This window comes from Podarcis raffonei, chromosome 17, assembly GCF_027172205.1.
Source record: "Podarcis raffonei isolate rPodRaf1 chromosome 17, rPodRaf1.pri, whole genome shotgun sequence".
Taxonomy (NCBI): domain Eukaryota; kingdom Metazoa; phylum Chordata; class Lepidosauria; order Squamata; family Lacertidae; genus Podarcis; species Podarcis raffonei.
This window is the reverse complement of record NC_070618.1, coordinates 23,252,577-23,276,136: the sequence shown is the minus strand read 5'-3', so window position 1 is coordinate 23,276,136 and position 23,560 is coordinate 23,252,577. Positions and strand designations below refer to the sequence as shown.

The 23,560-nt window shown below is 38.5% G+C and overlaps 2 protein-coding genes across 5 annotated transcripts in view; one reads left to right on the top strand and one right to left on the bottom strand.

Annotated features, from left to right (window-relative positions):
* Nucleotides 1-1,627, top strand: part of TEK (TEK receptor tyrosine kinase) — a 53,333-nt gene extending 51,706 nt beyond the window's left edge. The window contains exons 22-23 of the mRNA XM_053372151.1: nucleotides 278-377; nucleotides 1,239-1,627. Coding sequence (XP_053228126.1) covers nucleotides 278-377; nucleotides 1,239-1,313 — 175 coding nt within the window. The 3' untranslated portion in view covers nucleotides 1,314-1,627. The remainder of the gene's footprint in view (nucleotides 1-277; nucleotides 378-1,238) is intronic.
* A 731-nt stretch (nucleotides 1,628-2,358) lies between these two features.
* LOC128405458 (RNA exonuclease 1 homolog) lies at nucleotides 2,359-22,568 on the bottom strand. 4 transcript variants are annotated; one of them, XM_053372152.1, is made up of 16 exons: nucleotides 22,361-22,568; nucleotides 19,959-21,310; nucleotides 19,457-19,552; nucleotides 18,596-18,803; nucleotides 17,241-17,383; nucleotides 16,282-16,419; nucleotides 14,379-14,493; nucleotides 14,167-14,226; nucleotides 13,572-13,721; nucleotides 12,972-13,085; nucleotides 11,568-11,641; nucleotides 8,370-8,480; nucleotides 7,295-7,410; nucleotides 6,265-6,403; nucleotides 4,936-5,056; nucleotides 2,359-2,864 (listed from the first exon to the last, which is right to left on the bottom strand). In XM_053372152.1, exons 1-16 carry the CDS (start codon nucleotides 22,527-22,529, stop codon nucleotides 2,773-2,775), a joined length of 3,198 nt encoding a protein of 1,065 aa, XP_053228127.1. In that variant the 5' UTR covers nucleotides 22,530-22,568; the 3' UTR covers nucleotides 2,359-2,772. The 4 variants fall into 4 exon arrangements, 2 of the variants coding, with proteins under 2 accessions (XP_053228127.1, XP_053228128.1); XM_053372153.1 differs by having other exon boundaries at nucleotides 19,457-19,549; XR_008328309.1 differs by lacking the exons at nucleotides 2,359-2,864; nucleotides 7,295-7,410 and having other exon boundaries at nucleotides 4,950-5,056.
* Nucleotides 22,569-23,560: the final 992 nt, after the last annotated feature.

Genomic DNA, 23,560 nt, shown 5'->3' with positions numbered 1-23,560 from the left:
CCCTACACACACCTGACCTGCTGTTTCTTTTGCTTTAAGCTCTGTTGAAACGAATTGTGAGGGGTTTTTTACATCTTCTTTTAATAACAAGACCGTTTGTCCAGGAAAACCTCTCCCAGCCTCTTGCCATTTGTGTTTCTACTCCAGGGACATTGGAAAGCCTGACTTTTCTGCTTTTTGCTATCACAATCATCGCCTCCCGCTTTTAAATTTTGGGCTGCTTGCTGCACATTTGTAGGGATTCAAGTGCTGTAATGACCTTCTTCTTCTTCTTCAGTTATGACCTAATGAGACAATGCTGGAGAGAAAAACCTTATGAGAGGCCATCATTTGCCCAAATACTCGTATCACTGAACAGAATGTTGGAAGAAAGAAAGGTAAAAGATGATCACGGTTGTCAGGTTGGGGTCAAAAAAGCATTACCAGCTCACGTGTTTGCTTGGTTGCCACTGTAAATCGTTCCCCTCTGGTCAGCTCCTGTCCCATGTGAAAACTTTGCACGTGTTTGTTTGGCCATATTCACATATGATTTGTCACATAAAATGCGATGACAGTTATTTGGGTGTACAGTCATACCTTGGTTGTTGAATGCCTTGCGACTCAAACGTTTCGGCTCCCGAATGCCGCAAGCCCAGAGGTGAGTGTTCTGGTTTCCGAACGTTTTTTGGAACCCGAATGTCTGAAGCAGCTTCCAGTTGAGTGCAGGAAGCTCCTGCAGCCAATCGGAAGCTGCACTTGGTTTTCGCCTTCCATTCAAAAACCAAAGTATGACTGTACCTAGGAGTTGCTGTACATCACCAGGTTCTAAAGGAGACTTTTGTCAGGTGGTCTAACCACTGGTCTGCAGCTAATAGGTTATGTCCTGACATAGGAGGGTCTGATCAGCAGGAGCATCAATAGTATCTTTTAAAAATAGGTTTGGTTTTTTTAAGAGAAAGAGAAAGCATCAACTAGGGCTAGGATACCTGTTACCCAACAATTGTTGTTGTAGTCCACGATCAGGGTCGACGCAACTTGTTAACCAAACAGCTGAAGGTCCTGCAGTTCTGGCATAAACTGGTAGCCTAAAACTGTTTTCGAGTCCTGTGACCAGTGCAGCTCTTTATGACGTATTAGGGATAAAATGACACGATTTGGGCTTGGGAGCTGGAGGTTATCTGCAACAGAGAAAATTTCTTTGTGCTGCTGAGGGCAAAGAGAAAATATTCTGAGCCTATTCTTCTTAATTGTAATTCCAGACTTATGTGAATACAACCCTGTATGAGAAGTTTACCTATGCAGGCATTGACTGTTCTGCGGAAGAAGCTGCTTGAGATGGAAAATCTTCAGTTATTTATCGTTTTGAGCAACCTCAAAGGAAGATGAAATGTGCTGATGTACAAAACTGCATAGAACGCTTTCTGTACAATACCTTCTTAGCTATATACACACTTTGTGAGTGAGTCCTGAATCAGTATGCTGTAGGAATGTGTATGTATGTGTGTACATAGGTATGTTTGTGTGTTTATGTGTATTGTGTGCATGTGCACTATATATATCTATATAAATCTTTTGTCTGCCTATACATGCACTCATACACACATACACTTTTTGGAAAGTGACTGAAATAAATACATTTTACATTTCATAGACTGTTATGTATTTTTTCCCTATAACATTGGAATTTACTGCAAGCAATATAGTCACACTGCATACTTAACCTCCGCCAATCCTGTGAGGCACTGCAAGCAAAACACAAAACATGGTAGGAAAGTAAAGGAGACAGTGATTTGTCATGTATATTTGTGTTATAGTACGTGGTGGTCTTTCTGCACCCATCTTCTCAAATATTGTATATTTGCTTATTTTCTCATCAGTGTGGCACACACATGAATAAGAAAAAACCATTTAAACTTCTAAAAACAGTTTACAACTGCTTTAAAAGAATCATAGGTTATTTCAGGATTGGCCTTTAACAGACCTTCTAGCCATCAAATATATGGGGTGAACAGGAATGTTTTTAGATTCTTCCTAAAAGTTAGTGAGAGATTTGCTCCAATCCAGCTTGGATGATCCAGTGTTGCTCTCCTAGGCTCATTGGACTAACTAGCTAAATCTTTTAAGTAGTGCTGTATGCTCATCTCAAGCTGATATATACAACTGAGAACTGGAACATGGACTTGACAGAAATTTCAGTAATGGACAGCCTTTGACTCTTTATTTAAAAATAAAAATTACATTTTCACTGCTGCCTTTAATCTCTAATTGCAATTTAACTTACTTTGTTCCACAAGATTAACAAATAGATCAACGCCATAAAGCAGTGACAAATTGCTTACCTATGGCCGAGAGATCTGCTAACCAAATGAATGGACTGCATAATGTTTAACATTTGTTTTATTTATATCAGCTTTTTTGAGTTTTTATTTCAGCAGACAATGACAGCCAGAAAACAACTTTTTTGCTTAGGACACACAGAAGTTTCATAAAGGGAAAATAAGTACAGGATTCTTCATAAAAAGAAAATAAGTACAGTATTCTTTCCAAACTGCCAAAATTGGGAAATGTTCGCTGTTTACATTAACAATTCTGACTAGCACAAAGCTCCCATAATCAACTCTAATATTATATTGAACAAAAATATCATAATCCTGAATAACATTAACCCAAACTTCCAGCAAAACTAACTAGTACATATACTTATCGCAGTACTCTTTTGAATTAGGACAATAACAGGGGCAGAAAACTGTCTTTCACTAGGCAATGATGAAGAAAGGCTGTTGTTGCAAAGCATTAATATCTTCTGCCTTTAGTATCCTCTTTTACTTTCCAAAGCATAAGTTCCATACAAGCAGTTGCATCTTCACTACAGTCATGACCACCAACTAGAAAAAAATAACATTCATGAATATGCATAGTATTTAAAAGATTAGAAAGTTGGCACTGAATATTTACCATTAATGGTTGTAGTAATAAACTCAAGTATTTGCATTTGTTTCCAAAATTACCCTATTAAAAGAGCAAGTTTGAAAATTATCTTGAAGATAATGGATCGCTAAGGCAGTCTGTACACTATCTCCTCAAAGCACATTCTTTCCCTCAAAAGAATTCTGGGCACTATAGTTTGCTCCTTGGAGCTGTAATTCTGGGATTACTGCAATTCTGTAATTCTGCACTAAAGTACAGTGCCCGTAATTCTTTGAGGGAAAGAATGTGCAGCCAGATGGGTGGAGTATATATAATAAAATTATTGTTATTTCAAATGCGTACACAGCCTAACTGCATTGAGGGTGGATAAAAGTATAGAAAAAATGTCACTGTGTCACAGAAGAAACTTGAATAGGTTTCAAGGTTTCAGATTTCAGTCACACTACAATATGATCTAGATCTGTCACAGAATAGGACCTATGCTCAACTAGATCAAAAGCTGCCAACTGGCAGCTGATACTGCTGGCACTTGAAGCAATCAAACACCATTCACTCCAAAGTATTAGTTTTGTAAGGAAAGGCAGAGGAAAGTTTACAGATGCAAGAAACAGGTAGTACACATTTTAATGCTACATCACTTTTGGATTTTTTAAAATAAGCATTTGTATGCAAGGCTATGCCCGAACATACGTGTTCCATAACAGTAGATCATTCACTATTTAGAACTTCATGTGTGATTGGAGCTCGTCAGTTCATAAGAATTTGTTTGTGCAGCAAAATACACTTCAGGGCCTAATACTGAAAAATAGCATAGCCCATAAAACAAACGCTAGACAGGCTTTGAATATCTTCTCTAGGGCTCCAAAAGGGGCAACTCAGAAGTTACAGAGAGCCTTTGGCCCTCCCAATGTTGTGGAACTCACTCCCATCATTCATCATGCTGACTGAGCTAAAGAGAGTTGTAGTACAACAGCATCTGGAGGGCCACAAGTTTCCCACTCCAGCTCTGAATCCAGAAGAAAGGCTTTTGAACTCAATGACTCCAGCATTGCATCGTAATGGAGCAACTGTAATGTACATGTGTGATTATATGCATTAGTTTTCTGTAACTGTAACCCCACGAGACTTAAAAAGACAACATGCATTATGTATAGGTGAATAACTCAATTGAAGAACATGTATCAATCATACAAAATAGATCCAGTGTTTGGAGACCATCTATTTAGAACAGGTGAAGATGCTTTAATAGCATGACAGCACTGCAGGTGAGCACAGATTTATACAAACTAGACATGAAACCACTAATACTATTGCAATTTTAGCAGTGTAGTTCTTGAAAATGATGAGAGGATTGAAAGCTGTCTTCTGAGTGATATTTGTTCTAATAGTACATATTCTCAATTACCCTCTGTGCATTCTTCCACTTTCTAGCTCAACTTACGAATCCTACAAGAAGTTTATGTGTAATCCCATACATCTGTAGACTTAATTTACATTAAAGATCTTAAAATCACCGAGGAAACTAGCTAACTTACCCTCTGCTACGGCATGCCTCTGGCCAAGTTTTAAATGTGTAGTATCTGCATGATTAGTTTTAATGATACCTGGGGAAGGCACATGCCACTTGTTTCTTGAATTAAGGAAAAGAGGACAGCTTGTGAATCTCCTCTAACACACAGCCCATACTATTTAATTCTTGTGAACTTACAGCTGATTCTTAGATACACATGCTCATAACTTAAAAGAAGCAACTGAGATATGATTAGCATGTGTGAATAGGCACCAGAGACCTGATATCACAGGGAGAACTTTCATGTCATTCAATATCACCTCAGAGACAGTTATTTTCAATGCAGTCAGTTCACACACTCAGCTTCCAGTGATCAAACAAGGCACATGACCAATCCAATCCTTTTTTGGGGAAACCTGGATCAAACTGGAAAGTCTGAGTGACAACATAGGTATTGCTTGCTTCTTGGTTCTTCTCCATTAACTGTAAAATACACTGTCATTTTCGCCAGGTCTTACCATTATCTTGAATAATTCTTTGGAGATAATCAGCCATTAGATTTCTAAGTGCTCTTTTATGAGGCAGGCCTAAACGATGAGGAAAAACTACGGATGTATCCACAATCTTATTATGAAACAGCTGGAAAAGAAACAAAGCTGGATGATTCAGTGACACTTCAAACTGAATTGTGTCTTGCCTCCTAAAATATTCTTGTGGTTAAAAAGCACACTATCGCTTCAGTTAAAGCTTTAAGACCCAGATGTTGGGAAAGACTGAGGGCACAAGGAGAAGGGGATGACAGAGGACGAGATGGTTGGATAGTGTTCTCGAAGCTACCAGCATGAGTTTGACCAAACTGCGGGAGGCAGTGGGAAACAGGAGTGCCTGGTGCGCTCTGGTCCATGTAGTCACCAAGAGTTGGACATGACTAAACGACTAAACAACAACAACAACAAAACCATATCACATTAACTTTTTCACATAGGGGCCTCTGAGCCACAGCAATGCCATTGGGAAGTGGTGAAAAGGCTGCAGCTACCTTGTGGCACTATTGCCATGTCTCTCCAGTAGCATAGCATCCAATGGCTGGGAAGCTCTGGCCATTCTGAGGGCAAGGTACTCTCACAAGGGTTTGGATTTTGGCCCAACATGGCATTTGGAAACTAGATTTGGGGGAAGGCTATAAAAGGCCTCATACTACGCATCCTAGCCTCTTTCCTGGCTAGCAAGCTACACAACCCATCCTCCCATTCTCTGTAACCTGTTTACCATAGCAGTTCTTTCTCACAGCATAGTTAAACTACGGAATTTGCTGCAACAATATACTGTGATGATGACTAGCTTTGCTTATTTTAAAAAATTAGTCAAATTCATCAAGTATGCAGGCACCCATCAATGGCTATTATTCATGATGACTATATGCCTGCATGCCACCTCTAGGACTAGAGGCAGTGTGCCTATGAATATCAGTTGCTGGGGAACAACAATTGGTCCATTTCAGGATATACATCTAGTGCCAAAACCTACTGAAATCTGTAATCAATAAAGTTATGGCTTCTTTAAATTCCGATACTCCTATCCTGTTTTATTGCAATTCATGTTAGATCTATCCCTCACCCACACCACACCAGTGAACCTGGACCCACAAAGGAGAGAGTTGTTGTCCTCATGTTCTCAGAGGCAGTGGGTTAATCACCGTGGGAAACAGAATGCTGCGCTAGATGGTATAAATCCAGCAGGGCACTTCTGTGTGCGGTATTAGACAGTACACAGAAGTTAAACCTGAACAGGTTTTACGCAAACCATTTCAAATCATTTTAAATATATTATCATTCTGTATAATTTACCTTAAGAGCAAACAAATCACTTTCTAAACTATGTCCAATTAAAATTGTGTCTGCACTAAACAAGTTTAACAATATTGCCTGCACGTCCCGAATTGATGTTACAGTACTCTTCATGTCTTCTGCCGTCACTCCAGAAAACCTAAAGCAAATCAGAGTGTCAAGGGAAGTAAAACAATAGGGAGACATGAATATTTTAGAAATACCAGATTCACTTATCCCACAACTGATACAACTGAAGAGTTTTTATTTTCCTTTTGGAATGAAAAATTTGGGGAAGGAATCAGACCATTATTACAAAGTAATAATATTATCTGTCTATTATTCGTCTGAATCCTATTCTCTGCTGGTATTTTGCACATATTTTACCTACACTTAATTATTACTTATAAAATTCAATTAAAAAATAACAATAAGTAACTTAACTCCAGAGCCCTGATGCAATTCTTATAGAAATACTACAGCAAAAAGCAGTGATGCTATACAAGTAGCCCATGGGTTATAACATCACTGACAGCATTCACATGCAATGCTAATCAAAAATCCTGTCTTAATGAGCCAAGTTATGCACAAGGACAGCCTCCTTCTTCTCCCTTTTATGCACGCAGCTGATCAAAGTTGGGTTTCAGCACTTAAATAATAGCTTATCATTTACACGTGAAGATTAGAATTATAATTTGTGGCTTCAAAACAACTGAAGATATTAAGCCAAACACAGCTTCATAACCTAGCTTGATTTGAAGCCATTTGCCATTACACTTAGGAAGCTACGCTCTAAGGTATGCTTAATATCTTGGGTTGATTAGAAACAATTAATTATACCTGGGTTCACATGATAAAGCATTAAAACCTGGCTTGTTCAGTTGCTCACACAAAGGGAGGAGTGAAGCAAATGCAAAGGAGCCCTATTGCACTCACATGTAGCTCATGCAGAGTCTGACCAATTCTCAGGATTTCTGGTTTACTGTTGAGTGCAAACACAGTTACTTATCTTCAAACACTTGATGTTTTGGTATTTGAATAAGACACATACCTATTATTAAAATCTATTATTTCATTATCAGGCTTAACAAACGTGTCATAGATGACATGAAGTGAAGGATCAACTACTGTCACTCTGGAGAGTTCCAATCCACGTGTTGTATAACACTAGAAGAGAAATGTGTCAAATAGAATTTTTCATAATTAAGTTTAGTTCCTGATTATGTTCTGAATAAACTGAAATGAAAACTAATGTAATTTTGAAATGGTGGAGATAGGTGAACACATCTTTGCTACTTTGCAAACATATTTTTTACATTGAAAATCATGGCAGTGCATGGTGTAGGTATATACTAGAAACTTTAAAATCTAAAAGTAACATTTTTCTCCGGGAAATTCCTAGAAATTCCTGTCAGCTATTATGATAAAAGATGTTTTCAATTCATCAGTTACCTCTTAGTAAGCTACTTGATTACCCAAAAGATTATATTGTTAATTTACAATGGAAGTTCTACGTTAATCAAGTTTTATAAGTAATTGCTTACACTGAAAGAAAAATACACATGTAGCTGCATGTAAAAATGTGTACTTTTTGCTAAATGGTCCTATATTTCCTATACATCCTGCACTTTCTATATCTAGAGAATGAACAAAAACAAAAAGCCACTAATATCCAACTCCCAGAGAAGGATATTGCCAGCATTACATATTTTATTTAATTTCAAAATATTTTAAGTTTTTAACCCATCCTTCATCATGTAGCAACACCAGGGTTAGATACAATCAGAATAAAAACAATGAAAATAATTCCCAATTGCAATTCAGGAGAGCAACAAAAGCAGGTGCATTTTATGAGGCAGTTTTTCCTTCTCAAGTCAGTCTGTCCTGTCTGATCTACATTTCTCAACTGAAGAGAGTAGCATCCAGTGCCTTTTTTCAGCCAGAACTCAGTTCCAGCACCTCTCAGAAGGGCGCCACTGCCATTCTAAGAGAATAAGGGAGGCATTCAGGGTGAGTTCCAGCACCTCTTTTTCTAGAAAAATAACATCTGTCCTTAAGTTATACTGCCAGGAAAACACAATTGCACTTTAAATTGCATTTTTTTAAAGGATCCTAACTTAGCATACCATTTCACAATCTAATGCAAATACACCATGATTTCCATCAAGTGGAGGTGGTTTGATGAAAGTCTTCACAAAGCCATCTATATTTTCTTTTCTGCCATCATGAACATGGAGCTACAAAGCACCAAGGAATATTCAAATTAGTCTGAGAAGTGACATATTTTCAGTAACTTTTAATTAAGTTATCATACCATTTCCAACTTCCCTTTTCTGGAAATTCACCTTAGAAATTTACTAAGTATCTTTTGGAAATTTATACACTATTTTGTCAAGCACTTGATTATTGGTTAAAGAATGTTAAAGAATATGAAGTTGAAATCCTCAGCGTTCATTATCTGTCTTTTAAATTTTAAATGCTACTTCTTCATGCATTTCAAATGTTCATTTTCCCCACACAGTAACCAAGATGAGGGAGGCAAAAACATTAAATAGAAGACTAAACCTTAATACAGAAAGCAAAACAATTACAGCATCTGCCACTGTCCATCAAGATACAGCTTGTTTTAATATCAGGACCAAGTCCCAGAAAGTGTAAACTAAAGTGTCCCTTAGCATGTTCAACACTAATTTATTACTTATCTGCTTTTCTCTCACAAATTTAGATTTAAGGAAATGAGGCAGGCTTGAGCCCCAACACTTTTTTAGAACCAGTCCCATCTTGTTTTCTAGCATATTATGATATCATGAGAACAGAATTCCCCAAAACAAATTAAAAATCTACAGTGGTGCCTTGCAAGACGAAATTAATTCGTTCCGCGAATTTTTTTGTCTAGCGAATTTTTCGTCTTGCGAAGCACGAAATCCCATAGGAATGCATTGAAAATCAATTAATGTGTTCCTATGGTCAAAAAAAGTCCAAACAAAGCCAAATTTGGTACAACAAGAGTTTATTAAGTGCTCTTTAAAGTCACACATACTGTAAAGAGCATTTCAAAATTCAAACCCAGAATTTTTTTTAAAAAACAGCAGAGTGGCCCAATGGTCACAGAAAATCATAAAAATGCAGAAAAAAAACACAAGCTTCCAGATTCTTGCAAACCCCTCCCCAACTGTTCCTCCAGCCACCCAGCACACAGAAATTCAAATCCAGAAATTTTTTTTTAAAAACAGAGTGGCCCAATGGTCACAGAAAATCATAAAAATGCAGGAAAAAAACACACAAACTTCCAGATTCTTGCAAACCCCTCCCCAACACCAAGTCCTTGAATTCCAAACACCCCAACCCAAAATCCAAAACCCCCCAAAAAAGTTTTAAAAGCTTAACTTACCAAATGGCTGCAAAAGAAGTTTTGGAAAAGCTTCAAAAATCACCAAAGTCTTTAAAAACCTCAAAAAAAGGCTACTATGTACACTGCGTTCTATGAGTTGCTCCTCGAAGTCAAGTCGCAACTGTATTAACGGTGTTAAGAAAAAGGAAACAAACTTGCAAGACGTTTTCGTCTTGCAAAGCAAGCCCATAGGGAAATTCGTCTTGCGAAGCAGCTCAAAAAACGGAAAACCCTTTTGTCTAGCGAGTTTTCCATGTTGCGAGGCATTCGTCTTGCGGGGCACCACTGTACCCCTATTCTCATCTCCCTTTTAGAAACTTCAGAAATGCATACATTTTTAACATGTCTGTCTCTCTGCCAAAGACTACACTTACACCAATATTCAGTTCAGGAAACGGCTTCTAGGGCAAAGAAAAAATACAGAGCACACACTACGCCCAACTTTTCATACCAAGTGGGCCACCAGAGTACTTTGACATGGAACCTGCAGGTGGCATACTGCAGGGGTGGGAAACAAGGCCGACATTTGACACCCACCTCCTTCCCAAAGCTGGGAAAGTACTAACTGGGCTCTGGGTAGCAGGTGGGACAACTCTAGGACCCTGTCAAAGCCTCCTTCCCAAAGCCCAGAGCCTCACTTACCCAGCTTTGGGAAAGCAGTGGGAGGGCTGCATCGCAGGGTGTATGTGTCAAATGTTGCCAAGGACCACACAAAAAAGACATCAAGGGCTCCATGTGGCCCATGAGCTGCACATTGGACCACCCTGCTCTACACAAAAGAGGAGGGTTGGAGCTTCTTGAAGGAAACTTGGGTCACCTATTTTGCTCTAGTTCTGCTAAGATAACAAGACTAACAGAATAGCTGTATCTGGAATTCAAGAGATTTTAAAACACTTTGTCTTTCATGCTTGACCCCTGTCAATCCCTCTCTATGTAGACAGCCAATCAGTGGCTATAGGCAGATTGCTGCAAGCAAAAGCTAAAACAAAATCCTGAGAAATATATGTGCTGTGAAAAGTTTGAGTATACACAAAAAAATCAGGTGTTATAACAATAATTAAACAACAAACCAACACCAGAACTGGCTTATGAATATAAAGAATAATTTTACTAGAATGAGTATAAAACCTCATAAACCAACAAGACAATGAACAAACTAAAGTGCAAAGTGCATAACCAAGCCTGGAGATACTCAAAAACATAAAATGTGGCAGCGTCTCTCTCGTTGCTATACTGGTTATGTATGCGATAAGAATGTCTTAACACATGGTTCACTCAAGACAAAAGGTGCTCACAGGAACAGTTATTGAACCGTGTTGAGTGATTAGCATTATGGACTGATGAAGCTTGCTACGAAACCTGGATAATATCCAGAGAACAGGTCTCATCTACTTGGCTTCAATTGATCATTTGGCTTTGCACTTCCGGCTAACAGCTACGTGAAGAACGCTTTCTGGCAGCTGCTCCCACGTTTGTGGCTTTGTGCTTCCAGTGAATGACTACAGTGGTACCTTGGGTTACATACGCTTCAGGTTACAGACTCCGCTAACCCAGAAATAGTACCTCGGGTTAAGAACTCTGCTTCAGGATGAGAACAGAAATTGTGCTCCGGCGGTGCAGCAGTAGCAGCAGCAGGAGGCCCCATTAGCTAAAGTGGTGCTTCAGGTTAAGAACAGTTTCAGGTTAAGAACAGACCTCCGGAACGAATTAAGTACTTAACCCGAGGTACCACTGTATTTGTTCCATCTGCCACATTTTATGTTTATGAGTATCTCCAGGCTTGGTTACGCACTTTGCATTTTACTTTGTTCATTGTCTTGTCGGTTTATGAGGTTTTACACTCATTCTAGTAAAATTGTTGTTCATAAGCCAGTTCTGGTGTTGTTGGTTTGTTGTGAAAAGTTTGAGAACAGCAACTGGAGAGTACTCTCACCTTTGCAACCTGGCATCCAGGAGATCCTACCACTCCTTCACAACAACTGTAACGTGTTTCCAAACCACCCGGAACTGTTACAGGGTAAGTAATAGGAAGCAGATGAGTAATTTCAAATCAATTCTTATCCAAAAAATGAAAATTTTGATTGATTGTACTTTGAACTATCAGTTATCTTCTTACACTGACTTGGTTCACACATCACAACCAAATAATTAAAATAAACAATGGTTTAATGTGAACAATCAAGTTGATGCACTGCTGAAATCGCAAACATTTTTTCCCTTCACTGCTGTCAGGAAACGTACCATAGTCTGCCTTTTCATGTAGTTGTTAGTTTCCCCTAAACATAACACAAGCAGAAGCCAAGAACAAAACCTTGGTTTTGGATCATGGTTTGTTTGGAGAAAGAAACTACAACCCCAGGTTTTGAGAACACAACAGTCTGTTTCCTGGCAGCAGTAATACCAAGGGATGTGTGAAGCGCCCATAATTTTAGCCGCATACACCAATACACTTTATTTTAAATATGCAAACCAGAACACTAAGGGAATAGGTCTGCTTAAAAAAATATCAGTTTAACAAAACCAAGTTGAATTCCAAGGATCAAATATACATGCATTGAAGAAAGGGATACTGAAGTGGATTTCCAACTATCCAAAGAAATTATAGTTTCATTACAAATGTGTGTCAGTTTCTCTCAAGATTGTAGCTATACTGAGAATACGAAATGACAACCTTATCACCCATCATGTATTTTACTAAAAAGAGCAGGAAAATGAAAGTGAGGTACTGTACAAAGTCAAGCATAAATAGCTGAATATAACTTATTAGTTTTAACTACACTACCTACATGGGCTCTTTTGGGGGTGGTGACAGTCCTGGCATGCTAAACCATCATTTAGGAAAGTTGGCACAAGCATCAGATCTGGATGTTCCTCCCTCAGATGCCAACTTTGGTTTAATTTAATCACCATCACAGCATCAGTTTTGTTAGATCTGAAATGGGGCACTGTGTTGTGATGTTGGTTTACTAAGCATAATATTAAAATCAATTCCAGTTTAAGATCCTGGCTACTAAAATACTAAGTCACAGTTCTCTGTATTGTTATATATTGAAACAAGCATGAAAAAACATGTGTGACAGGAAGTGGTGAGAAGAACACAGACCCAATGTTTGCTCCTTGCTTAATAACATTATACCACAAATTAGTGCAAAGTCTGTATCTAATGGTAAGTGATTGGTGGCTTAATAAGGAAAAATGTAAGCAAAACTATTTTTAACCCCTTCATTGTTAATCAAAATTTAACTTGCTGCCCCTGCTTCAGTGGACATTACCTGAGTAGTCTCAATCTCACCGGCATGTCCAGTATATGTCTGGGGAGACAGGAGTTTATCCTTACCTTTATGTCTTAATACTCTACCAGAATGGTAGCTGCATTCTTCTTTCCGAACATGCCTTCCTGATGAAGTTACAGTATATATTTCTCCGCATCGACAACAAATTCTTCTGGAAGCTGTAACCAGTAACACAATCCAGTAATAAGCCAGAATTGAGACCTGCAAGATGTTCATCTGCACTTACCCCCAGAAACCATTTTAATCACCAGAGACAACTGCAAAAAATCTAATGAATTTGGTTCTCATTCACATTACCAAGCAGCAGAATTGCTACTACTAGCGTAATTACTGATCAAAATAGTAAAGCTTTGGTAGGAGTAAATCAGATATATTCCAATTATGCATGGAACAGATGGATAATCACCCAAACAATATTAATTAAGTTGTTAAATTGACAGATCAGGAGCAGAAAAAATACAGTTATTCTTCAAGCTTTATTAACCAGGATGACTTGATTCACAGTACTGGCAATGAGTGACACTTACAAGCATTTTATTGTAGCACATTGTGGATGAAATCTTATGTTGGAAAGCATTTTTTGAACAATATAGGAAGATTTTTCTGATGGGTTTCAGTTTTTCATTCCATTCTCACTTACTCACAGTCAGATAAAGCTGCTTTTATGGAGCCACTGCATAGTACAGCACTGCCAGGTTTCTCAGGATTTGGTTCAGGGAAGCCATTTTCCTTCAACTGTTCATCAGTCAAAGCATATTCTTTTAGAAGTTTATAGAGAGTAATTCCTGTAAAATCTTAATCACCCCAACAAAACAGTTAAAAAACTCTGAAGAGCTGTCATTCAGGCATTATAACTGTCAGAATTATTTTCAGATTCAACTTATAGGTAGTCAGTAGCAGCTAGTTTTTCTTTGGTTAAGTTTATATATGCCATGAAACTTTACAAATTCATCCTAAATATATGCCTTTTGTCATAGCACTTTTAAAATTTATATACAACCTTTCATTCAAAGATCTCAGTAAAAATACAAAAAAGAAAAATACATAATAAAAACAAGAATAAAAACATTTTGAAAGCACTGAATTTTTTTCATTACTTTTCATTTTCATTATAAGCAAGTAATCAAAGAGTATTAGAACTAGAAAAAACTAGCTTTTTATATTATAAGTACTTCACACGTGAAAGAATTTTAATACTTTGTGCGAATTTTTCAAAAGACAGTAATAGTTTTATTTTACCATTTTTTTCTTCTTTTCTAAAGCCAGTTGTAGTAGTGCATTTATTGTCTGAGGGCTGGCCTATATAAAATAAAATCACAGATGTCTCACATTGTTAATGTGAACTTATTTCTACAAACAAACATTGTATATAATTTAAATGTATTTAGAAGAGAAATAAAATTGGTCCATTTTAACCACCAGTTTTCCCTTCCCACGTCACTGGAACTTACCATCTGATGACACACTGCTATGATCCCTCAATTTTTTAAGCTTGTTCACAGCTATATTCAAGTATATATTTTTACTACCACAACGGTCATATATTGCTTTTTCTTCTTTCAATGCCTACATTAAAAAGAAAAGTGTGTATGATACATACTGTAAATTGCACATCTACCCTGTACTCCGCCCCCTGCAATAGAACAGAGTATGTAACGGGAAAGAGCATCCAAACAAATAATAATAATAATAATAGTAATAATATGCTGCCCTTCTGACTGGGTTGCCTCAGCCACTCTGAGCTGCTCCCAACAGAGTATTAAAAACATGATAAAACATCAAACATTAACAACTTCCCTAAACAGGGCTGCCTTCGGATGTCCTTTTTAGTGGTTCTGTTTTTATACGTAAGCGACTTTAAGTCCTATGAGGGGAAAAGGCAGGATATAAATAAATATATAACAATATATTATTTATATCCTGCCTTTCCCCCTGATATATATATATAGAGAAAGTGGCATTTAAAGTTTAGTGGTCACAACTCAAGAGATCCATTTCAGTTGCACCAGACAATTTAATGTTTTCATTCCCTCCATCACAAACTGCTTTTAAAGGTATTCTGGTTTTCATCGGTGGCTTTCTGTGTGGCACTCATGTGTGCTTGCATGCAGTTTGAGAAACAAGTTCAACACTCCACTAGTGATGTACTGTAAATAGTCCTATAGTTTTGCACCGCATTAAGTGTTTAACTGTGATGGTCTCACAATAGATTCAGAGATAAGTACAATCACCATATCTGCTTCAATTTAAATTCAGAATTTATTTTAAATCAGATTCTTTTTTTAAATCAATTATTTTCATTCAAGAAGATTGTGTTAGTTGATTTCCTGGTATCTCCAATTTAGGTTTCTTTTGTTAAATATGCAGTAACAATTTAATAATATATAATGAGCGTTCTATTCTTAGCCTTTTTATTACTAAGGAATGTTTATTTTTCAAATAGTGTTAGGAAATAGGAATATTGATGGGTGACAGATACATTTAGTAAAGTAATTAAATATTAAGAATGAACTTTTACTTTTTAGGACAAATCCATAATGAATACAGAAAGTCCCCATCACTTCTGCCCATAAAAAAAGGAAGATCTTCTAAATTTGCCCAGTCAGACCAATACGTTAATAGAAAAGAGTGGAAGCATCTGTAATCAAAGGAATTATTACCAGATTAAACCTTCAGCCATTGGCAATTTTCAAAGAGCTTATTAATATACCATATTGGCCCAAATATAAGCCACATTCGAATATAAGCCGCACCTTTAAAATTGGAGAGGAAAAAAGAAAAAATACACAAATATAAGCTACTCCATTCCTCACTGCTCCTGGCTGCATACTGGGAGCAGCGAGGAATGGAGCTGCGTTGCTGGCGGCCTTTCCCCTTCCTCCCTGGCCTTGGGGGAGAGGATGGAGGAATACGCGCTGGGCGGGCGCCACTTTGCCACGCTCCTGGCTGCATATCGTCAAGTCGCAAATATAAGCTGCACTTTTTAATTTTTCATGGTCTGAATTTGGGGGAAAAGTGAGGCTTATATTCAGGGCAATATGGTACCAGTTAACACTGCAAACGTATGTATATTCACCTAGAAACAAGTCCCATGATGGTCAAAGGAACTTTCACCCCAGTAAATAGGTTTAGGATTGCAGCCTAAAACTGCAGTACACTGCAGGCTTCATTGGGAGCAAAAGTCCAACCAAAATACCGTATGTAAATGGCATTTACTCTTGAGTATACACACACACAGGATCACACTGCATGTTATGTTTGCAACAAAGCACTCAGCACTTATTTCACATATCCACAATTCATATAACCGTCATAAAAAATAAATTACATTGGTTTTTTAAAACTACTGCAGACCTTGTCAAAAGCTTCATTGACTGTTGCACAAACTTTCAAGAATTCTTCCAAAAAAAAATTGACATATCGTTGCCTTGTGTCATGTGGTACTTTGGATCCCAGCTCGGCAATCACAGGAGGCCTTCTCCGACTTGATGCCTGAAATGTTAACTTATATTTAACTTACTACGTGCATGAATTGAAATAACGTTCCTAAACTTTTTGAAAGGTATTGTTTTGGGTAAAAGAAAAGGATTCTAAATCACTGAAAAGACTTCTGAACAAATACCTTATTATATAGCTACAAACTCTTCTCCCTCAAATCCTATCCCCAAAATTGCAAGGGTATGGCAAAGTCAGAATATTTTTCAACAGCAAACTATCTCTCTAAATATACTGTATTGTGGTGGTTTGTTAACACTTTAAATCCCATTGGCTGCATTCCCTCTTTGCCAGCCCATCAAGGTCAGCAGGGCCAAAAATGAGTCCTGGCCTACTCTCACACACATGCAAACATGGACGTGGACATACACCCACCCACACACCCACTGACCTGGCTCAAATTCGAATGAAATCATAGTTAAAATAAGCACTGTTTACTATTGGGTCACAGCACACAGGAATGGAGGATTATCCCTACACAGATAAACAACCTACATACCAAAAATGTTCATACTAGAATTAGGCTTGAAAACAGTCTTCAGTTTATGTCAAAGTCTAAACAACACATTGCAGTGAAGAGAAGGGGTTGTAGACTGGATGGGAAGGCCCTATTGGTCACCTTCAACCTACAAACCACCTCGGCTTTACTGCATTGATTTTTAAATTTAAAAAATACTATTAGGACATCACCAAACTAGATTTGTATGGCACTTTATGCACTGGTTTCCCATATGTCCCCCCAATAACTTCTTAATAAATTTGACTATAAACCCAGAAGCCTTTTACTCTATTTTAACTCAAAGGAAAATATGAAATACCTTAATTGGCATGGGAGTATTTTTTTTTACAGGATAATTGGGAGGTCTACATGGCACTGATGTTAATGCATTTCCAGGAAGTAGTACATTCACTTGGCTAGTGCTTGTTCCAACAGGCTGAACTTCAAACACATTTAAACAAACTGAAATAGACAAATATTGTGTAGTTTGAAGCTTCATTTGTAAATGCACTTCACATAGCCAAACTATCTTCTTAAACTTTATCTGGAAGCTGAATGATTACAGTAAATGCCAGAGTGACCATTAAGGCAGTCACATGGGATGAACAGCTTTTGTGTGGTGACCATTCCTTACCACAGGTATGACAGACAATACGACTTGTCATGTGATCACCTGAGCTCGCTCAAGGTTTCCATGCTGCTGGTTGATAACACCAGCCTTCCAACAGCTTGCTGAATATGTGTACCGGCATTTATTTTACATATAACAGCAATTACTGGTACATAAAGCAATATATCCCAAAACCATCCCTTAAAAAAGGTAAAGGGACCCCTGACCATTAGGTCCAGTCGTGGCCGACTCTGGGGTTGCGGCGCTCATCTCGCTTTATTGGCTGAGGGAGCCGGCGTACAGCTTCCGGGTCATGTGGCCAGCATGACTAAGCCGCTTCTGGTGAACCAGAGCAGCGCACAGAAACACTGTTTACTGTCCCGCCAGAGCAGTACCTATTTATCTACTTGCACTTTGATGTGCTTTTGAACTGCTAGGTTGGCAAGAGCAGGGACCGAGCAATGGGAGCTTATCCCTTACACATCACTAATTCTATCAGAGACACTGGGGGGGGGGGAACCAATCCAGTTCTGCTTTGGAGAAAACAGGTATTGTAAGATGCAATGGCTGTGATACAGGCTGTGTACAATGTAGCCTTTGAAATGCACAGGGGTCATTTTTCCACAGGGCGCTTTTGTACAGTGGTTACCAATTGTGCACACCTTCTTGCAATCACCTCATTTAAAGTCACAGATACCATCTGTATTGTCTATACACACAGGTGGGCATGTTTTCAAATAGCGTGGAACAGTGTTCTATTCCCTCTCCCCTTCATGGCTAGGGCTGATGTGAATTGTTGAAAACATCTAGAGGACACATTTGTCTCTCACAGATTCTAAGTTATCAATGCATGGACACTGGCTGTTTTGATGAAACCTGATCTGAATCAGAAACCTAGGAACAATCAACTACTTATTCTCTACATACCCTGCTATTGGTTTCTTGGTCTGGGGGACTGGGAAGCAAATTAAACCTAAATTTTATGAGATCTTGTTTTAACTCACACAAACCCTCATATGAAACTCAACAAATATCAAAAAGTGTAATATACTACTTAGTCATACCTATGGGGCCCATGCTTTGAATCTGAGTAGCTGGTATTACAGATGCAGTTCTCTTTGGGCCGCAAGTTGCAGCAACAAAAGCTTGACCACTTTTAACAGCAGTTGTTATTTGTGTTGCTTGTTGCTGCGCTTGCAGTATTCTGGAATGACAGGTCCGCTGTGGAAGAGGTGCTTTTAAAGGCACAATTATTTCTTTAGTGGTATTAACCTGGTGAGTATTGAAGAATGAACAATTTCTAAATTCAGTAAGTGCAATACTGTATTTACTACCCTAAAGTTACACCCCAAGACTGTAAAGCAGTATTTCCATCTCTTCATAAAGATAAATGGTCAAACAGTTTTGTCAGTTACTATCAATACCATTCTGTTAAAAGTAGAGCACCTTGCATCAGAAAACGGTTTGTCCATTAGCAATTTGGACCTGTTCACCAATGTATCATTTGATATTTTGTCACTTGGCATCTTAGTGTTTGGTGGCTCTTAACTTTAAGGTGATATGCAAATTGTATCTACAATCTATTGATGAAACAAACACAAATTAAGTCAACATTTGAAATTGTAGTAAAGAGAGGAAAATGCAGACATGAAAATGCAACTTAAAACCTGCCTGACAGGTTTAACATGCTTTAACAGACAAAATGTTAGTATCTCATTTAAGATATTAAGAACTGTTTCCCACACCATGGACTGTATCTAATGATACTCCTACTCACAGTAGACTCATTGAAATTAATTAACATGATTAAGTTAGGTCTGTTAATTTCAATAGGTTGACACCACTTATTTGCTATTAACCTATATCCATGTTTACATAATGAAATACTAGCAAATATTTCCCCAAACTGCTAGATTGAAACTCACATCAAATTTTGCAGTGTGTGCAATTCTTCTCTTCTGTCCAGGAAGCATACTTGTCTTCAAATCTGAGTCTACGTCTGTTTGCACTGCAAGGGCCTGCTTTTTTTTAAATAAAGGAAAATAGCCATACACAAACTGCAAAAACTATCAAGATTGTTGTTTCTAAATTATAAAATTACAACAAATTATGGTTTGTTTTCATGCTACTGCAGTTCTGTAATGAACTCTGGCTTCCTGAAACTTAAAAAAAGACTTTCAGAGGATGGAAATCCAAAGGCAATCTTTAATATTACAAAAAACCTTTGTTTAACAAAAAAAGTACTACTTTTCCCCCTAGCTGTTAGCTGGAATTTTATCATCTGTTAATTCCAGATCCTCACCAAGTGAATATGCATTGATACACACAGAAAAAAAGTGCTGAATGGTCAGAAAAAAGATTAAATAGAAAACAATTTGTGTCTGCCTTTACAAGAAGGAAGGAATAAACTGAGAAAAGCAAAATTACCTGCTTTGCTAATCTTTCCTTTTGTGCTTCATGTTCAACATACTCATTGAAGATTCTCCGACATTCTTCCATAGTATCATCTGATTCAGAAAGCTCATTATCCTCTTCAACGTCATCTTCTTCGGAAGAGTCTAATACTATTATCTCATTTTCTTTGGCATCCTTTTTCATAGTTTTATCGGTACAATTTTCGCCAGTTTTTTCAACAAATGTGTCCTCACTCAAAACTGGAACACAGCTTCGTTTAATAGGCAATGCATTGCTTTTTCCATGTAGCTGAATACTCCATTTCCCAAAAGGTACTGGATCTTTTTTAGAGCTTTCTTGTAGGCCTGTAACTTTATCTTTTGTACTACCTCTAGAATATAGGTTAGTCTGAGTTTTGTTTTTCAGCAAAGTTTTATGATTACTAACCTCCTCAGTCATATTGCATGCTTTAACAGAAATAACATTCAGTGACTCCTCCTTCAAGATTTCTTCGTTCATTTCAAACTTCATCTGAGGAGATACATTATTGCCTTTAGTAGCAGGGTAATATTTTGTCCGAAGTTTGCTTCCTACACTCAAAGCACTCGCTTTGACATCTGCTAAATAAGCACTTTCTGCTGCTGAAATTTTTATTTTACTTTTATTTCCATCACTTTGATTAACACTATGCAGGCCAACAGTGATGACTTCTGATCTTTCTCCCTCTAAATTTTTTAAAATATCTGATGTTCCAGAGTTCTGAACAGTTTCTAAATTAGCTCCAAAACTAATCTCATTTACTTCCCTATTCCACTTTTTATAGGCCTTGCTTATTCTTGGTTTCTTTGATACATTCATTGGTGGGGCATCCATTATAAGCATATCATCATCTGATTCCTGGAGTTTTATTGGTGAAGAACTTACTGATCTCTTCCTTGGGGATCTGAATCTATTTTCACCTGGAAAAGTTTTTATAGGTGCTTGTAAATCTCTACAATGAGAGATTTTAAAATGTTTAGAGTGGCATGTGCCATTTTTATCTACTTCCTTCAAAGAAGACCCGAGACCTGCAGAATAATTGAGTAATGGGTCATATTCAAGATCAGTAGCTGGGCAGCTATGGTCAAGACTATATTTACTGGACCTTTTAGATTCTTTTGAGATTGAAATGGCATTATTTTTTACTTCTACAGGACTATTACAGGCATCACCTTCATCAGAGAAAGATTTATTTCCTTTGTTGTGATTTGTTGCAAGAATCACATTATTTTTGAAATCTTGCACCCAGTCATAACAGAATAGTTTCTTCTGCTCTTCAACTTCAGTCTTGAGTGATTGAATTGCTTTGTTGATCATTTCTAATTCTTGGATATTTTTATCAAGACCTGTTGATTAGAAGAAAGTTTGATAAATACCATAGCCTTAGGTTATACACTAATATTTCAATTATATGTAAACAGAGCATTAAAGAATACAATTACAGAACTTAGCCCGAACTCTTAGTTCTGTCATCAACTATTTTTGAAGGGCATTGGAATAATTTATTCCTTTAAAGCAACACACGATACAAAACCCCAGCACATCTAAACCATGTGCGTTGTCTCTAAGAATTACTCAACAAAGACACTGCAAAGGAGCCAAAGTGAATGCATTTTAGGGGTGCCTAAAGAAACCATATCCCAAATCACCTGAAAAATAATGCCATGGCAACACAGGAACATAGAAATAAGAACTACCAAAAAAGGTAAAAAGACTGTTAACACAACACCAGAGCCGGATTTAGGTTTGATGAGGCCCTAAGCTACTGAAGGTAATTTTTATGTCCAGCTGTCCTTTGTCAACAACAAATTGTCACTTTTTTGTTGTTGTTGAATATATGCTATATGGTAATTTATGGACCTATAAGTATCCAAAGCCATTTGCAAATGCAGAATGTAGGCACCCTATATACAGGAATGAGCAAACCAGTGATATTTTAGGAAGACGGCTAGCAAGCAGGGCCCATGACTTACATCATAGGAGCCTACACTACACAAAACACTGCTGCTGTGTGTAAGTTTTATTTGTTTTTTATCTTATATTTTGGAAATGTACATCCAGTTGTTGTTGTTTTCCCTTTAAATGTTTTGGGGTCCTAGATAGCTTGCTTAGTTTACACGTAAATCCGGAACTGCACAACACAGATGCCGGTAATTAAAAAGGGCCTATTTTCAATCTCATTTCTCTGAACGAGGAGACACAAAGCAAGGAATATCACTTTTTAAAAGCCTTGATATTTTATCCGGCTCGTGGGGAAGAGGCTCCAGCTCGGGGGAACTTTTGTGGGGAAAAGGCGGGAACGCGCGGTCGGGCGTGAGGGGACCCGGAGGCGTGAAGTAAAACGCGCGTTTAAGGCCCGCCGTCCACACGCGCCAGCGGCTGCTCGCCTCCCTCACCCTGCGCGGAAGAGCCGCTCAGGGGCCGCGGCTGAGGGACCAGCGGCTCCCCTTGAAGGCGGCGCCGGCGCCGAAGGGCCTCGTGTCTGTACTGGCAGTGGGGCCGCCGGCACCCGCGGGCGTCGAAGGGGCAAGGGAGGCTCCTAAAGAAACCCGCCGAGGGGAGCATCCCGCCTTTTCCCGCCTCCCCCCACGCCGCCGCAGAAAAGCGGCGAAGCCTCGGTCACGCGCGAAACCGTTGGAGGGGGCGGGGCGAGGCCACGCGCCGCTGCTACTGAAGCCCCGCCCCTTTTCTTGCTTGCTTGCTGCTGCTCCTCCCGCCCTCATTCCGCAAAGGCGCCTCCTTATATTTAAATGAAGAGAAAAACGACAGCCCCACCCACTTTCGAGGCGTGGCTTTCGCAACGGTGTTTAACGGTCCCCCGAGAGCGGTTAAGACACGTTGCTTCTGATTAAGCCTGCCTGAGGTAGCAGGCCCCCCGCGCATGCGCCCTACTGGATTTATTCAGGCTGGGCGTTTCTGTCAAAGGTCTGGATTCCTTGTTTTTGGTGCTGTGTTGTCCTATATAGCTTGGGATTTGTGGTTGGCTAGAGGTGCTGGGAGTTGTAGTTTGCTTTCGTTCTGGGTAATGTCAGGGCAGGCCTCTTTGGTCAGGGAAAAATAAAGGACATAATATGAGACCCCCCCTAAATACATAATGTGGGATAATCTGCCTTGTATAGCTAACATGCTTCTATCTAATTAATGCATGAAGGAGTTAACACCATAGAATAAGCTGTCCTGCCAGGCTTACCTGTGCTCTGACATACCAGGTGTAAAACATGGCTTCCCCAAAAAAATCCTGGTAAGTGTAGCATGTTTAGGGTGCTGAGAGTTTTTAGGAAATCCTATTTCCCTCACAGAGCCACAATTCCCAGAGTTCGCTGGGAAGAGAGATTGTTAAACCCCTCAGAATTCTTTGGGGAAACTATGTTTAAGGTGGTAGAATACTGTGTTTCATTATGCATATTAAAGTTTATTTGCTCAATGTGTGTGGTTGAAGTGGGTCTAAGGTTCTGCTGTTGATGAGTTGATTGCCCCCCCCCCCGTGTTTGCTTATGTCTGTGTTGAGCAGGTGAATTTATAGAGAATTACATGGAGGAGGACTTGTAATTGCACAGGTGTGTGCAACATGTGGTAAGAAACATGCAGTGGAATTT

What these genes read in the sequence shown, in the direction of transcription:
- LOC128405458 (XM_053372152.1), bottom strand. Translation starts at nt 22,529, where the DNA reads ATGCTCCCCTCGGCGGGTTTCTTTAGGAGCCTCCCTTGCCCCTTCGAC. An exon ending in TAGAGTATTAAGACATAAAG is followed by an intron (nt 11,642 to 12,971) that starts GTAAGGATAAAC and finishes ACCCTGTAACAG; the next exon opens with TTCCGGGTGGTTTGGAAACA. An exon ending in CTGGATGCCAGGTTGCAAAG is followed by an intron (nt 8,481 to 11,567) that starts GTGAGAGTACTC and finishes GGTGCTTTGTAG; the next exon opens with CTCCATGTTCATGATGGCAG.